This window comes from Tenrec ecaudatus, chromosome 16 (genome assembly GCF_050624435.1).
Source record: "Tenrec ecaudatus isolate mTenEca1 chromosome 16, mTenEca1.hap1, whole genome shotgun sequence".
Taxonomy (NCBI): Eukaryota; Metazoa; Chordata; class Mammalia; order Afrosoricida; family Tenrecidae; genus Tenrec; species Tenrec ecaudatus.
The window spans coordinates 77,354,255-77,372,664 of NC_134545.1; the positions used below are offsets into that span (position 1 = coordinate 77,354,255).

The 18,410-nt window shown below is 41.1% G+C and overlaps 1 protein-coding gene across 4 annotated transcripts in view; it reads right to left on the reverse strand.

The window, feature by feature from the left end:
* CPEB3 (cytoplasmic polyadenylation element binding protein 3) overlaps positions 1-18,410 on the reverse strand; it is a 173,744-nt gene that overhangs the window by 18,945 nt on the left and 136,389 nt on the right. For all 4 annotated transcript variants that reach the window (XM_075534322.1, XM_075534321.1, XM_075534320.1 and 1 more), the window contains one exon: positions 16,436-16,617. In XM_075534322.1, coding sequence (XP_075390437.1) covers positions 16,436-16,617 — 182 coding nt within the window. The remainder of the gene's footprint in view (positions 1-16,435; positions 16,618-18,410) is intronic.

Genomic DNA, 18,410 nt, shown 5'->3' on the forward strand with positions numbered 1-18,410 from the left:
TTGTCCATCCCCCAGGTAGAAGGTTATATATAGATCCTTATAATTGGTTCCCCCTTTCCACCCCACCCTCCCTCTACCCTCCCGGTTTAATTTTTTTTTAATTTAAAAAACATATTACCTTTCACATCAGCCTGCCAAGTTCATTTCAGTTCCTTTTCTGGCAAACCTAGGTGGCAGGGGTTGTTTCAGTTTCTCAGCCTTCTCTTTGTCAGCAAGGACCAAGATGTACAGAAGGGGTGGGGAATGTCAGGTCTGTGGGCCATATAAGGCCCGAGAAATCATCAGTACCAGCTAACATTACACTTTTCACCACAGAGAAGTCATTTCATCCAGAATATGAGGGATGAATTAATGAAGTGCTTGACCAGTCAGGCCCTTTAATCTACTGCAGATATCCAGATGGTCCTTGGTAGGAAAGATTGACCCCCCTGGTGGAGAGATGTCTGCTGCACCAAATCTTCAGCTTCACATTAATCCTCAGTTTCTCCACTTGATGGACTTGGCACCCTTTCACCTGGATGTAAGTAAAGTCCTTACTTTCCTCAATTTTATGAGATATGGTGACGAGGTGTGGACCCAGAAGAGCAAGCTACGAGAATTGAGGAAGGTGGATGAGTGGATCAGCTTTCTTCGAAATAGGCAGGTATGCAGATCTCTTCCAGCTGATTGGCCACGTAGCTGTCTTTGATTACATTCTGATCAATTTCCGGCTGCAGAAGTTGATTTTAAAAATCTCCGGTTTCTTCCTCTTTGGCACCACAGATTGGTAAATAGCTCTGAACACACAGTGGTTGTATTAACTAGCCCTCCTTGTATGTGTACGGCTCTTACCCTATCGCTGACAGCGCTGCACTTGACATCTTTGCAAATGTTATTCCTCTTTCATTTGTCATTTCTGGCATAAGAGACCATACAATTGTCCAATTCAAAACGGTCAATAGGCAGTCCATTTCAGGTTACTAATGCCTAGAATATTGATATCTACTTGTTCCATTTCACTCTTGATGACTTCTAATTTTCCTAGATTCATACTTCAAACATCCATATGCCTATAATTGATAGATGCTTGCAGCTGTTTCTTGTCATTATGAGTCATACCCCATCAGCAAACGCAGGTCTTGAAGAAATTACTCCATCCATATCATTAAGGTCAGCTCTACTTTGAGGAGACAGCTCTTCCCAAGTTCTATTTTGAGACCTTTATAACTCAGGAAGCTCATTTTCCAGCACGTTCCAGCACAGACAACGTTCCACTGCTATTCGTAAGGTTTTCACTGGCAATTTTTTTCAGAAGTCCAATCACCAGGCCTTTCTTCCTAGTCTGATTCTGAAAGCTCTGCTGAAACCTCTTACCATGAGTGACCCTACTGGTATCATAGTCCAACAAACTGACAAGAAAATACTCAGTAGAAAGCAACATGGCCATAATCCTCCATAGCACTTCCAGAAGTAAAAGCAGAGACTAGAGTCAAACTCTGAGACCCTACAGACAACAGAACAAAACACTGTCTGGTCCTGCACAATGGTTAAGTCTGAGCCACTGTGTCAATCCATCTCGTGCAGAGTCTTCCTCGTCTTCAATGACCTTCCACTTTACAAGCACAATGTCCTTTTTCGGGTGACGGTTCTCTCCCGATAACATGTCCTAACTATGTGAGGCAAAGTTTCCCTTTCCCCGCTTCCAAGGAGTGTTCTGGCTGTACTTCTCCCAAACCAGACTTCTGGGAGCCTGTGCCACTCTCAATACTCGTCACCAGCACAATTCAAATGCATCCATTCTTGTGCAGTCTTCCTTATTCACGGTCCAACTTTCACATCAACTTTCCAACGCTGGACAAGTGACGTTTCAACTATACACACACACTATGCGATAAGAAACCTGCGCCCTGACCGCGGCTCACTCTACTCTGTTTCAGAGCGCTGCTGGACCGCAGGCGAGCACTGCCCCACAGGGTGGCCAAGACTGAGATCTTTATGGAAGCAGACTGTCATACCTTTCATACCTGTCATACCTGGTGGACTCACTGTTGGCTAGCCGCCAAGAGCATTAACCACTGTGTCCCAGGGTTCCTCTGACTATGGAACAGCAGCACTGAAACCTAGCACTTTAAAACGAAGGAGCCAAAGGTTGAAAAATGGGGATGGGGAGAGGAGCCCTTGTTTCCAAGTTTGGCCCCATTCAATGCAGGCTCGATCATGCAGGTTTGGCCCCATTATCACGGATGCCCATATTAGCAAGTCAGGAGAACTCCCAAGTGACATGGTGAGGCCACTGCCATCTCTGCACTTCAAATTCAGTGAGCACCCAAAGTGAAAACAGCCTTTCCCTAGCAACAAAGTGACCCCCAACCTTCCAGGTAGAGTAAATGCACAATTATTAATTTGAGAAGCAACACGTGTGGAGTACATTAAGAAAAATCCATGAGAAACAATTGGATTTCATGTTTTCTTTTTACCTTATAAGGTATGAAGCATACCATTGTTCACATTTTCAAGTGCTAAGGAATGGTAGGTCTTACAATTCCCCAAGTGTCTTTCCCATGGTTCGGAACGTGCTATCATGCCAATGCCTCTGCCAAGAGTGCAGAAAGAGCTGAGTGATGGCTGGACTTTTTATGAAACTTAGAAGGGCCAGCTGATGAAATCCGGCATAGCAGACAGACCTCTAGTCTGGGTCCCTCCCATGCTGCTTGGGGCTGGGGCTGGACGTATGGCTTTAAATTAGTCCCAAACAAGGTCCCAGTGTCTATCATGTAGAGAACAAAAGAAAAATAAATTATTAAACTCTGTAGAATTCGTAACTGCCAGGGCACCACCCCTTCAGGTTATGTCACGGCACTGTAGGCAGGTCTTACTTCCCCTCCCGCAGGACAGGCTTGGGTCCTCTGGTCACTCTAAGTTAGAATAAGCATTCACCAAGATATCACCTGGCTTCTGGTTTTAGCAAATCTGAGGAGATGATTATTTAGAAAGGTGTCAATTGTCTTTTTCACATTATGGAGCTCATAAACAACATCTATACTCAAACATGGGCAAGAAAAAAGAACATTTCAGTCACTCCATATGAGGTTTTCATATTAAGACTGATCACAATTCCAAGTACCCAACTGGGCAATAGGACTCTCAAGAGACGGATTTTACCTACTCACTGGCCTAGAGCAGAACTTATCTGTGCTACTCTACACCGTCACCCATTAATTGAACCTCTGGATGAAAGAGTTGCTCCCTTCTTGTAAAGGACTGAAAAAGAAACAAACAAATCAAGTGCACGGCCTTGTAGTCATCGTTCCTGCCTCACGGAGACCCCATACAGTACAGGGTTTCTGAGACTGTAAATCTTGATGGGAGCAGGCAACCTCATCTTTCTCCCTCAGAGAAGCTGGTGCGTTTGAACAACTGCCTTCATAGTTAGAAATCCAACACACAGCACACACGACCAGGGAAGCCATAAAATAACTGACACCATTGAAAGGGTCATGGTCCAGGACCTAGAAGAATGAAGACTGGAGAAAAAAGGCACAGATGTTGCTAATCTTTACATTTGCAGCACAGAGCAAGGATAAAGATTACTCAAAACTGAGTCGGATTAGCAACAAACAGCAGACACAACAGCCCATAAGATAATGAGTCAACTCTTTATTTCTGAGATGTGGAAGGGGATACTCTTATTATTCAAATATGAGAAATCATGTGTTTGAAATCTGTGACGCTATCGTATGTGTTTACATATAACAGAACACTGTATACATATTAAAAAAGAATGATCATGATTCAAAAGGAAAAGATATAAAATGACAGGACAGGAGCAAGAAGGCTGGAAGGAAAGACCAGATGAAAAGAAAATCTTTCAGAGGAGAGGACTAGCTTTTCTTTTCTTTCGATCAGTGGTTCCCAAAGTGGGCAGGAACCAGGGGAAGCCACAAAAGCAGACACCTACCCTTTATTCTGGATTACGGGCTGTGTAGTATAAATGTTTTTAATTGTCAGCAAGGGCACTGAGTATTTTCCTGAAAAGGTGGTGGTAGGCCAAATAATTATGGGAATCTATGCTTTAGATAACCCAAATTCCACTAATATACAGATGTAGATATATAGATAGAAATTCCTCCCACCCTCCTAGTTAAAGGCTCTGAGAATCCAGAGTTTCAAAACAAAGTCAACTAAGAGTAGTTTAGAGCTATTTGAACAAAACTTTTTGGTGTGGCTTCTGCTTAAACAGCAGTCAAATATGGTTATAGAAATATCTAGGAAATTTGTAAGTTAGATCATGCAGGGACCCAAAACAACAAAGAGATAAAAGCTGAGTTAAGGGAATTCCACACTAGAGCAAGACGCAAAAGTAGTTTGGGAGCATGCCTCTCCCTTCTTTGGCTATTGATTCATCTTATACATTCTACCTGTGGCCAGGCACAAAGAATGGTATTACTAGACTTCTATTAATATGCTTACTGGGTCCTCTTAATCTTTATGCAGTCTAAAAATATAAAGCCTTCAGCTAAAAGTCTGGCCCAGCATACTTCCAATAAAAAGAAAAGATTAAATATGTGAAGCGCTAGAAGTGTGTTTGCAAAGAAAGGCAGAATATTATTCAAAGAACTGTGATAGGGTTTCAAAAAGTTTATAGGGCAAATACCATTAATAGATAATGGAAGTTCTCCACAAATGTCTTGAAATACTTGTGTATGCTCTATGGCTTAGCTTTACCATTTTCTTTAAAATAAAAGTATCAGAAAATCCCAACTAATGAGACACTAGTCTCTTGGTCTCTGTATGGAACTAAAACAGAATTAAGAAAACATTACCCAAACCCAGGGACAAGGGAACAACAAGTGATTCAATCGGTGGTGAGGAGGGTGTAGGAGGCCTGGTAGGGACTGACCAAGGGTAATGTAACCCAGAGGAATTACTGAAACCCAAATGAAGGTTGAACATGATAGCGGGACAAGAGGAAAGTAAAAGGAAATAGAAAAACTAGTAGGCAAAGGGCAGTTATAGAGGTCTAAATACAGGCACGTACATATTTAAATATATTTATATATGGGATGGGGAAATAGATTTATGTGCATATATTTATAGGTTTAGTATTAAGGTAGCAGATAGACATTGGGCCTCCACTCAAGTACTCCCTCAATGCAAGAACACTTTGTTCCATTAAACGGGCATCCATGATACTCACTTTCCTGACATGATTGCTGATTAAACATGGCAAGAGCAGGCACAGTCCAAGTGTAGTGAGTTGGTCGGTGTGTAAGTTTCTCTTACTTGTACTATGACAGAAATTTCTTCCCTGGCTTTTGGAATGCTGATGAGAGTCTTTTCTTTCTTACTTGTTATTTGTATTTTGGTCTTTATATTATTATGATTTTATTCTTACCACCTTATTTTGAAATTTTTAAATTGTTTCCATTGGGTTTCCCAGTTTGTGACCCTCAGGAGGAGTGGATGCACAGTGATAATAATGGATACAGGGGTTGAAAGGGGTGGGAGAGGGTGATAGGGAAGGAAAGGGGAATTTCAGGTGTGGGAATGGAAGGTGGGAGGGGGAAAGAGTACTAGTACTAGACAGTACAACTCATTTTAAGAGCAATTTCACCATTGTGGGGGTATTCTAAATTTGATATGGTAATAATTGTATAATTCTCTTTGATATGATTGAATGCTTGAACTATTAAAGTATATGCTATATAAATTAAAATTTTTAAAAAAGAGAAAACATTACCTGTCAACGGTACACTGATTTTAAAGTTTTTTCCCCCTTATATAGAAACTATATATTTTTTTAGAAACTGGGGTTTTAACAATGATGCTATACACCAAATGCCCACTGCCAACCAAGAACCAACTAACCAAATTTACCCCTGCCTTGTCTGAACTCTTAACTCCTTTTATCACCTGAAATTCTAATTAGGTCATCTAAAAAGGCATCTTCTAGAAGACTTCAATTTATTAGGCACCTATCCTTTTAATGGAAATCAACATTTTGTTAGTGATAGTATGTATAATCAGAGTTACTTACAGTTTTCAAAAGCATGTTCATGTACATCACACTATATAATAAGTGGTAAAGACAAGTTTAAAGCCCAGATTACACTACACTCTATCTACTACTATCCTCTCCACTAGTAAGATGATATCAACAGACTGAATCGGGCACTAATAAATACCTGCAGCATAATGCATATCAAGTTATAGATATTTGGCAAATTTCTGAGACAACCTGACAAACTTGTGCTAAACAACAGCTGTGGGGGGAACTCCTCAGATTCTTATAAAGAAATGGTTGAGATCAATCAAATTAAGTGTTTTTGCTGGGTTAAAGGAGATTCAATTGATTTTACCCTTTACAAACTTCCTCAGAATTATACTGAGTAGACAAAAGGATTTAAAAACATACACACAGATTGCTATGTAGAGAAATTACCTATCTTGGAACTATTTCATTTTTCACACTACAAAATCTTTCCCATGTAAATGACCTGGCCTTGAGTTATACAGAAACATGGATTCAGCAGTTTCTACATTGTAAGGGCTCTGTTGGCATCACTTCTAAAAATACCTCTAAACAGACAGAATGAGTACAAGTGCCTGCTTTGACCTTACTGTGTGTTTAAATACTTTAAACTGTGTCAGTTTTTGCACAGAAATGCTGTTCAAAGAATCATAAGTAAAGTTTAATTCTTACCTTTTACCCAATTTCAAGTTCAAAATCTTTTTGTTATCAAAGATACTGGTTAAAAAAACACCCCATTCTAAACGAAAGGGGGGGGGGAAACTTTAATAATCCTTTAAAAGACAATGCACCCAAATGCTTACTTCTATAATAGTTACTTAAGAGTCCATATATGTATCAATGATTGGTTAACATGCAACCCAAATCAGTAAGTTGGCAAATTGGAACCTACATTGATTTATTTTTATTTCTTTCATTGTGCTTTGGGTGGAAGTTTAGAGTAAATTGATTTTCCATACAACAATTCATATATATATATATATTGTTTTGTGACATTAATTGCAATTCCCAGCCCTTATTTGCATTGCTCCCTGGTATTTGCCATTTCCCTTCATCATTCTTTCCTGTTTCTTCCTGCCTTCTGAGCTATTTCACCGTGCATTATTTAAATCGTGTATGATTGACTGCGCTGTGCTCGTTCTAAGGAGTGCGAACCGTTCCACTTTGCAGGTTTGTCAGGAAAGTTCCGTTTGAGGCATGAAGGAGATCAAAGGGCAAAAGTCTCTGAGTTTTGGGCTGTTTCTCTTTTTATGTTTCAGCCTCAACTAGTTCACTGCTGTTATTAAATATTTGTAGTGTTACCATAGGACCCAGCAATCCCCCTACTGGGCACATACCCAGAAGAGACAAAAAACAAACCATGGCCAGACATCTGTGCCCCAATGTTCATCACGGCACAGTTTACAACAGCAAAGAGTTGGAAAAAGCCCAAATTTCCATCAACAGATGAATGGATTAAAAAATTCTGGTACACATATACAATGGAGTATTACGCATCCCTAAAAAGCAGTGATGAACACATGAAGCACATCACCGCATGGGAAGAACTGGAGGAAATCATGCTAAGTGAAGTAAGCCAAGCACAAAATGACAAGTATTACATGAGTCCGCTGAGGAAAGCTCAAGAAATTCAAAAGGGGGATAGGGAAGAAGCTACTGTATACATATGTCCCTGGGGTGAGGTCCAGGTAATATGGCAGGGGCCAGACTAAACTCAGGGATACATATGGGACACATATGGTAGCCCACTATAAAGGGCGATATATGTAGCCGGGGGAACAGGGCACTAACCCACACAGGGAAGGGTGTTGATTGTGTCTCCACAGGAAAAGGGGGACCAGACTTCAACCCGGAGATCCAAGACAAGAATGCAACACACTGACATGAAGCAAGGAACTGATAGAAAAGCCTGAGGGGACGGCCCCATTACCAACTAAGTGGACAAACCACCCTTCCCCTTGTCCAAAAGAATTCACTTCAGAGGCCAGCACTGAAGCAAGAAGACGGACTTGTCTTATCAGAACACACAGGAGCCAACAAGGGGGGAAAGGGGCAAAAAAGAGTGAAGCACACACTGGCTCACCAAGCCCTAAGGACAATGTTTCTGTTCAGAGCAGCAATGCACAGAGACAACCACAGGGCCGGCCTTACCACGGGACACAGCATTCCTCACTGACCCATAGCACCATTAGGGACAACACTAGAGACACAGGGCAGGAATTGTGCCCGCCCTGAGCTCACTACGCAGAAGCCAGTCTCTGGGGGCATGCAGCAGAGCAGCAGGGGTGGGGTGGGGTTGGGGGAAACAATGAAGTTCCCAGGGATAGTTGTGGGGTCAGGGCATGGCACCCCATCAGACTCGACTGGAAAGTACTCGTGAAGAGCAACAAATAGACCCTGAACTATTTATAGGGTGTTTTTGTTGTAGCTATTGTTTTACTTTCTATTGTTGCTTCATTGTACTCAGTCTTGTGAGGGTACACAGCATGTCTACCTGGAAGGGATAGGTGGGATAAACAAGCTGGAAGAGAGAACAACAGGATGACAGTTCCGGGGGGACATGGAGAAGGGGAGGTGGGGGTAAGGAAGTGGGTGTTAACAAACCCAGGGACAAGGGAACAACAAGTGATCCAAAATCAGTGTCATGGAGGGTGTAAGAGGTCTGACAGGGCTGGATCAAGGGCAATGTAACTGAAAGGAATTCCTAAAACCCAAATGAAGGCTGAACATGATAGTGGTATAAGAGGAAAGTACAAAGAAATAGAGGAAAGACCTAGGGGACAAAGGGTAGTCATAGGGATCTAAATACAGGCTCATACAGATGTAAATATATATACATAGGAGAGGGGAAATAGATCTATGTACATATATTTATAGGATTAGTATTAAGGAAACAATGGACAGTGGGCCCCTGCTAAAGTACTCCCTCAACACAAGAACACTTTGTTCTTACAATTCAGCAGTCTGAGATGCTCACCTTCCTGGTACGATCGCTGAAGACAATGGGTGCACAAGCAAATGTGGTGAAGAAAGCTGATGGTGCCTGGCTGCCAAAAAATATAGTATCTGAAGTCTTAAAGGCCTGAAGATAAACAAGCAGCCATCTACCTGAGAAACAACAAAATCCACATGGAGGAAGCACACCACCCTGTTCCAACTTGATTGCTGAGGACAAAGCGAGTGCATAAGCAAAAGTGGTAAAGAAAGCTGATGGTGCCCAGCTATCAAAAGATATGGCTTCTGAGGTTTTAAAGGCTTGAAGATAAAAAACAAACAAACAGCCATCTAGCTGAGAAACAACAAAGCCCACATGGAAGAAGCACACCAGCGTACCCCGGACAAAATCGCTGAAGACAAAGCGGGTGCATAAGCAAATGTGGTGAAGTAAGCTGATGGTACCTGGCTATCAAAAAATATAGAATCTGGGGTCCTATAGGCTGGAAGATAAACAAGAGGCCATCTAACTGAGAAACAACAAAGCCCACATGGAAGAAGCACACCAGCCTGTGAGATCAGAAGACATTGAAGGAATCAGGTATTAGGCATCAAAGACAAAAATAAAAAATCATAGCATTGTGAATGAGGGGAGTCCTGAGTGGGGACACAGGGTTCATCTGTGGGAAATTGGACATCCCCTTGCAGAAGGACTGCGGGGAAGAGATAAGCCAGTTAGGGTGCGGTGTAGCAATGATGAAACATACAATTTTCCTCTAGTTCTTGAATGCTTCCTCCTCCCCTCTATCATGATCCCAATTCTACCTTACAAATCCGGCTGGACTGGAGGATGTACACTGGCACAGATAGGAACTGGAAACACAGGGAATCCAGGACAGATGAACTCCTCTGGACCATTAGTGAGAGTGGTGATACTGGGAGGGTGGAGGGAAGGTGAGGGAGAAAGGGGGAACAGATGACAAGGATCTACATATAACCTCCTCCCCGGACAGTAGAAAAGTGGGTGAAGGGAGACGTTGGACAATGTAAGATATGATAAAATAATAATTTATAAATTATCAAGGGTTCATGAGGGAGGGAGGAGCGGGGAGGGAGGGGGAAAATGAGGAGCTGATATCAAGGGCTCAAGTAGAAAGCAAATGTTTTGAGAATGATGATGGCAACAAATGTACAAATATGCTTGACACAATGATGGATGTATAGGTTGTGATAAGAGTTGTACGAGCCCCAATAAAATGATTTAAACTAACTGCTATAGCAACCATGACAAGTCCAGTTCCCTTTGAAACCTAAATTCTGGATTTTTGTTAGCAAGAAATAAAGCTCTGGTTATAAAACAAAAATCTTTTACAAAATAAACATTGAAACAGTAAAAAAAAGAATTCTTAGTGCAACTGAACATATATTTGAAAGAAAAAAGAAGGTCAAATATCAACTTTGGGCATATGGGTAGCTAACAGCCCAATTTAAACTGACTAGGCTTAGTAATAATAAAATCAACACTTGTATAGTCTAATAACTTCCCAAATTACTTCCTCATCTGCCATCTTCTATCTTGGCATTAGACTGTGAGGCAGTTAGGTTGGTGCTCTTAATAACCTATGACAATGAAGTCAAGACTTTAAAAGATTAATTAACTTGCCTAAGGTCACACCATGACTGTGAAGACAGTGAGGAGTAGACTCACACCTTTAAATTCCTGAGCCAACACCTCTTTTTTCCCCCCTAGCAGTGATTATCTGGAAGGTAAAGACTTCAGAGGGTGTGGGACGTACCCCCTCAGATATTATGATGTTCACATTGCATAACAACCACCATGAATGTTCTAGGGAGCCCTGGTTACCCACAGACTGAATCAGATCTATTAGATATCATAAAACTTTGACATGGTCAACACAGATACAAATTACCAGTTGATCAAAAGCCAGTGAGCAGTGGCCATAAAATATGTATGATGCATTCCTCCAACAAATTTATTTCCAGATGTCATAGTTTTTCCTAGGAAGTGAAAATTGATGTATGAGTTTCATCTGTAACACAGGTGGCTATGACAGTAAAAAAGCCAATCATTTTCGCTTGATGTATAATCCAGTGGCATACAAGTTCACACCACTTTGAAAAAAACACTGTACATTAAGGTTTAATATAAAGATGAAAAGCAAAACAATTGTAAGCGTAGTAGAAAATCCTCTCATTTTGGAAATGACCTCTCCATCATAATAGAAAATCCTGATACTCAATTCTAGATGTTCCTGCTCCATTCAGTGTTAGGTTCCTGAAAGTTGTTTGAAATACTGACACATACATGAAATGCACTCCAGAATCTATAGTTTCATTCAGGAGTTCGTAACCAAGGTTTGTGGAAAATAATTTTATGAAAGAAGTAGGTTTGGAAAGAAGGTTTGACTCTGGGTGGGGCACCAAGGTTTAGAAAGATAGTCTCGGAGGGGGGAAAAAAAAGAGGACCTGATGCAAGGGGCTTAAGTGGAGAGCAAATGCCTTGAGAATGATTGGGGCAGGGAATGTATGGATGTGCTTTATACAATTGATGTATGTATATGTATTGATTGTGGTAAGAGTTGTTGGAGTCCCTAATAAAATGTAAAAGAAGAAAAGAGAAAAAAAATGATTAGGGCAAAGACTGTACAGATGTGCTTTATACAATTGATGTATGTATATGTATGAACTGTGAAAAGAATTGTATCAGCCCCAATAAATTGTTAAAAAAAAAATTAAAAAAAAAAAAGAAATAAAAACACTCTGAAATTCCAAAAAAAAGAAAAAGAAAGATAGTCTCATAGGAAGAGTATATGGAATATTCAATATTTTTGACAACACAATGGAACAAAGCACAATTTCATTCCAGTGGTATTAAATGCCACGACAGAATGGAATGGCATTATGACAATGACCGACGATGGAAGTTCGAACTCCACTGAAGGAGACAGATGGGCTTCCTGCAAAAGTCACAGTTAAATTTCAGCTGAAAGGAAGAGTGGATATACGCCAACCAGAGGGAACAGTTTTGTATCCTGACTCCAAGCAATAGAGATGAAGGCTCGTTGTTGCTGGCTCAAGAGGAGTAAGGGAAAGAGAGCGTTAGGACAGAAGTAGGCAGTGCCTCAAGGGTCAGAGGCAATGTTAAAGATTTTGAGATTTATCCATTCACTACCATCAGGCTGATTCTGACTTATCGGACAAAGCAGGGCTGCTCCTTAAAGGTTTCTGAGACTAGACAGCTTTAAGGGAGCAGCCAGGCTCACCCATCTCGGTGAGTAGTTGGTGAGTTTTAATCTGCAACCTCTTTAGCAACCCAATACTTAGCCCACTGTGAACCAGGACAGCGGGATACAATCAAAAGATCTAAAAAGGGGGGGGGGACATGACTCAAATTATAGTTTTAATAGATCATTCTGACTCCCTTTCACCTATTTAATTGTTCTTTCCCTTAAAAAAAAAAAAAAAAGGAAAAACACATGAGTTCAGCCTTCAGTAGCTCCCCTCTGACTGGGACCAGGGCTGCGAATGGCCTCACTATCATGCAGAGGCATGGGAAAGTGGATCCTTGCCGACACAGTTGGTTCAAATCGAACACATTGTCATGTGAGCTCCCATTTGACCCATTTTAAACTTCTAGTTTTTAATATTTTCTGTTTTCTTCTACACAGGGTTTTCCCTCTATTTTATTTTGTTATTGTTGTTAGCTTTTAAAAATTTATTAAATACTTTTGTTGGAGGATCTTACATTTCATCACAATCCATACATTCATCTAGTGTCAAGCACATTTACTCATATGCTGCCATCATCATTTTCAAAGCATTCTCTTCCCACTTGAACCCCTGATATCAGCTATTTCTTCCCCCACCCTTCCCCACTCATCCCCCCTCATGAACCCTTGATAAGTTGTAGATTATTATTTTCATATCTTACATAGTCCTCTGTCGCTCCTCACTCACTTTTCCCCCCGAGAGGGGGTTCTAGATTGATCCTTGTGATCGATTTCCCCTTTCTATCCCACTCTCCCAATCCTCCTGGTATCTCCACTCTCATTGTTGGCCCTGGGAGTTCATCCATCCTGGACTCCCAGTTGTTGTTAGCTATTTTGACTCTGTTTTTGTTTCTGAATGTCTTTCGGTGTATTAAATCCGGGATGGGTGAATCTACAGAGATAGAAAATGGACTGGTGGTTCCTCGTATGGCAGGGAAATTGGAGAGTACAAGAAAGAAGAAACGTCCTAAAAGTGACTGTGGTAATTACTGTACAGCTTTTCTGGATATGATTGAACTATTGAATTGTATATTTGGACAATGTTCCAGTAAAACTGTTTATTAAAAAATTTTTTTAATTCTTCTATATTCCTTATCCCTCAAACCATAAAAAATAAGGAGGAGGAAAAGTAAAATGAAATGGACTTGGGATTTTTTAGTGACAAACAAGTTCATTTCAAACACAAACAAACAAAGACCCCTCTCTCTATTATGTAAAGAACTGAAGAGATTCTTGATATCCTGGTTAGGGATGAGGTGACACACTGTAGTATCCATGGTAGCCTGGCATGCTCACTTCCATTCCTGATGTCTTGTATAAAACCCTAATTTATTCTACACAGTTTTAGCATGCCCATCATGCCAAACACTTCCATTCAGACCTTTGGGCACAGGTAATAGAACCACGGTTAAGTGGCAAAAGCCACTTCCACTTCCTCATATGGCTAGACATGCCACAAAAAAAGGTATTTAGACTTATTAGCATCCCTCACTGCTTGGTAAACCCTAATTGTAACATTAACAATGATCAGATGCTTTTGGCTTTTGACTTTGAAGAGACTAGGTTAAATAAGTTGGCTCTCCTCTATATCATGAACTCTGTGAAATTATACAGGAAAAATATAGTGTTTTCCCCTAAGATTCTTTTATTGCGAATGTGATGTGATGGCTGCATATTAAACTACCTCTTCCTTTGTTCTAAAATTGGTTATTGTGATGGCTGCGCAACTCTGTGAATACTCTGAAAACCACTACATTGCATTCTTTAGATGGGCTGGTTGTATGGTTTGTATATTATACCTCAATACAGCTATTACTAAAAAACCCCACATTCGTTAAAGATAATGGCATTATGGGTAAGTGAAACGAGGCCGAGGAAAGGACCTGCTAATGTCCCTGTAAGTGTTGCACACTGGCATCCACATTCTACATCTGTATCCACTCAAAAGCTCACTGCCATCCAGGCAGCTCCAGCTCATAGCAACCCTACAGGATAGATTAGGGTTTCCAAGGGTAAATCTTTAAAGGAGCATCTTTCTCTCTTGGAGCAACTGGTGGTTTTGAACTGCTGATGTTCCAGTTAGCAAGATTACACCACATTCATAGGCAATCCAAAAAGTCTCCAAGATAGTGAGAAGATTATATTGTTTTACTGAAGAAAACTGACACGTCTTTCCCCCATGGAGTGACCAGTGGGCTTGAACCAATGACCTTGCAGGTAGTAGTTGAGAGTTTTACCACTGGACCACGAGGACTCCTGCGATGGGTGAAATGATATTTTAAAGTAACGGTGTGTCAGATTCTCAAATGTACAGGCACAAGTAGGACCACCAGCACCAGCAGCAGAAATGAAAACCATCCGATTAATACCATTTGTTACGTCAACAAGCGTTTATAAAACATCTACTAATGCATCTATCTCTCTCAAGCAGTGGGTAAGTACTGGTTTTCAAGCAGAGGATGAGGAAGGCACCATGGCTGTACACACTGGAAGGCTGTAAGACCAATAGAAGAGGGGCTAGTTAGGATGGTAGGAGGAGCCCAGTAGTAGAGTGGTGAAGCACTCACTGCTCACTTAAAGGTTAGCAGTTCAAACCCACCAGCTTCTCTGAGAGATGTGGCAGTCTAGCTTCTGTAGAGATTACAGTCATGGAAACACTACAGGGACAGTTCTACTCTGTCCTAGTTTTGCAGGGTCAGTAAGGGTCAAAATTAACTCCACCGCAATGGGTTCGGAATGTTAGGAGTGCTTGAAAACTAGGAAGGGAAATGAATCTTGTCAACCCTCCAAATCGCCATTAATTAAAAGAGTGTTTCAAAATTCTGAGGAAATTTTACTTTATTCATTTTCATTAAAAATCAAAGCAACAATCAGCACCACAACTTAATTTTAAGTGAAAGCCAAATAATGTAGCAAATAGTGTTTATTCTAAGCTTTTATAATTTAACAATATACATTACTGAGAATACAATCTTGCTGAATGTGAAACCTACATTGCCAATTGAAAACTTTCACCTCCTAAGCAGTGTAAGCCTTCTACACAAAATTAGTTCAATTCAACCACAGAGTACAGGTGAAACTTCTGAATAGGGCACACTGACTTCAAGCAGACCCAGGTTACTAAGGAGATCAGTTCCTGTGTCCTTACATCTTCAAGTGGAACTGGTAGGTGAGCGGAAACAAGTGCATAAGAGTGCTCACTTAGCCCTACTTTAGAAGACGAAAAGGATTCAAGCCTCTTCCGTGATTTGAAAGCTACGCTGCAGCATGTGAAGGTGCTGTGATGAAGAACTTGTTTATAATAGGGTTTTTTTTTCCATCAGCTCAGAGTAATGGTAAATTTATATAACATTAAATCAAACTGGAGGTTCCTGAGGTGGACTCCCTGTATATCATTTATTCTAGCCAAGTGTACGTTCCCCAAACACTGCAACAAGCATGAATAATCACTCTACTATTGCAAAGGAAAGTGCTCAAATTTTGATGTTATTCTCCCACTTGACCTTGACCTATTAATATAGGTTGCAGATTACAGCTCTTACCTCCTTCCATTCCCTGATGCCCCAAATCATGGCCGAACCAAGATTTAAAGGATTTAAAACCCAAGTCTATTTACCCAGCACACCAGCAGAACACCTCTTAGTCCATGTTTTAGATCAGGGTAACATCCTAAAAAGCCTCCTGGGACCAGAAAGGGTACCAGCAATATGTAAAGCGATAGGTAATGCATACACGTAGATGGTGTGTAACTTAGTGATGGGATTTGGTGAGGGTATTATTTGAGTTCAATGATCTTGCAATTTTAAGAGAAACTAGAAGTTCACATTTTTATGCATTCTCCTGAACATTGAAATGTTGGTCCCAGTTTGTGTGTTTGCTTTTAGAATATTTTGTGGGTCGAGCAGGTCACCAGCTTCCAACCTTTGTTAATGCACTGTTGGCATCTTCTTTAGAATTTCACTGGTTTGGACAGCAGAGTTATCTTCATAAGTGTAACCTCACCCTTGGGATGAGTCAGGCAGACAGTTCTTTACACCTTCAATGCCAAGGGTACTCTCTTTTTCAGGCAACCTAGATGGACTCACAGATGTCGAGTAAGGTAGAGCTGTTAACATGTGATCACAAGGTATTTTTCTCCCCAGGGGCCCAAGAAACAAAGCACATTTCTTTCCCAGAGCAAATCCACTGAGCAGGGGCTTACCCGTTTGTCAATGTCATTGTGTTGGAGCTGCACAAAGCGAGCACTGATAGCCGCAATGTAGCTCTGCTGATTGGAGAACGCCACCCGGCCGGCGCCTTTGGGGTACTTGAGCTCAGGGTCTGTGTCGATCCCAGCGTAGCAGACTCCACCATACAGACGGTCCATGATCATTGCCAGCTCAACTGCAAGAGAAGAAACACAGCTATGTGCAAATGTTTAGAAGGTACTCTTGCCCCGGAGAAGGAGAATGATTATGGACCGTGCAGGGTAATTAAGAAAAGGAAATCTCAGGTCAAATGTCATTAAGAATGTCCACACCAGTCTTATAACTCAAGTGGGGGAGGCTCCTTAAAGGATATTTAAAAATAAATTAAATGAAACATTAGGAGTTGCTACACACACACACACACACACACACACACACACAAATGTGTAGAATTAGAATTTAAGCAAGAGTATAAAAAGAATGATCTATTATTTTTCTTCCTGTTCAAATTTCTGTTTAGTCTACTGGATGGGGCCTTGGGTTGGAAAACCATTTCATGATGCCTCAATAAGTTAATAAGAAACAGTCCTACTTACTGACCTCTATGACTGAAAGCAATTATTAAGAGTCAAACTGCTATATTATTACTTAGCTACACAAAGAATTAATTCCTTATTTTAACTAATGACAATATGTTCCCAGCCATAAAGTAAATCTCTGGGATGTGAAAATATTAAGAATTTAAAAGAGAATAGTCTATTGCAACTGAGAAATGTTCACACTAATGTCTCACATTTAACTCTAAATAATAATATTTGTAACAGTACTAACAGCAATGAACATTTATTGAGTGCTTACAATGTGCCACAAGGCGCCAGACTGTTACATATGCAGTGAGACATATTCATCCTACGCCTTGCTATAAATCCTGAGGTCTGGCCTGCACGCCTGGCACATTTCTTCTAAACTTGCCCATCAATTGATACACCGTATATACTCGAGTCTTAGCCGACCCAAATACCAGCCGAGGCACCTAATTGTACCATGAAAGCTGTACTAAAAATGTGACACAAATAGACATGGCACTTACAAAGCACTTGCACAGAAGGCTTTTAGAAAGCGAACCATTCCAAAGGTCAGGCATTTTAAAATTGTCCACACCATAAACATACCATGAGAGGCACGTGGCATTTACTTACCTGTGTCCCAAAGTGCCTGTAGGTAATTGTTTACTCCATACTGGGGAGCTTCTTCTCTTCTTTCAAGCCACTCACATGGATCATTTCCAAAGACTTATGCCTACTCTTACTCTGCTGCTACCCCTGAGGTGCCTACCCCAAGAAGTCCCTTCCCTCAAACAATACACATGGTACTTAGCAACGAGAAGACAGGGAAGATGAATGATGGGCCGGGCAACAGTCAATGTCCAAAAAGAAATCACTGCCTACAGAGCTCCACAGAAGAACAGCGAACATTATACTGGTTTCTACAATATGCTGCAGCTAAGTAAGAAATGCTAACTTGCTCTGACAGAAGGGCTGCCTTCCATGCCAGACTGCCAAAACAACCGCTGCTTATTTTATAAGTGCTTGCGTGTAATAGGAAGGCTGACCCTCAACCAAGAGGTAATTTTCAGAAGATGAAAAATAAGCAAATGAGCAAAACCAGAGCCCAAGAGTAAGTGGTATTAAGGACAGAGAAGCAGAAAGTCAACCCAATTATCATCCCATTATGGCCAGAGGGACTGAGTCATATCAGCCAAGAGAACATTGCCAATTAGGGCACAAGGAGAACCTCTCAGTAGACGTAGGCCAGGATCCAGGAACAACACTCACCCAAGTAATGCAACAAGAATCATGCGCAGACGCTAAATATCAGAGGTCAGTGGTTCCTTACACTTCACCCCAACAAACCTCAGGAGGCCTGCTGACCTCCTTCTGTGGGCAGTGATCAACAACAGTCATGACCAACGGACTCGTATTGGGTGAA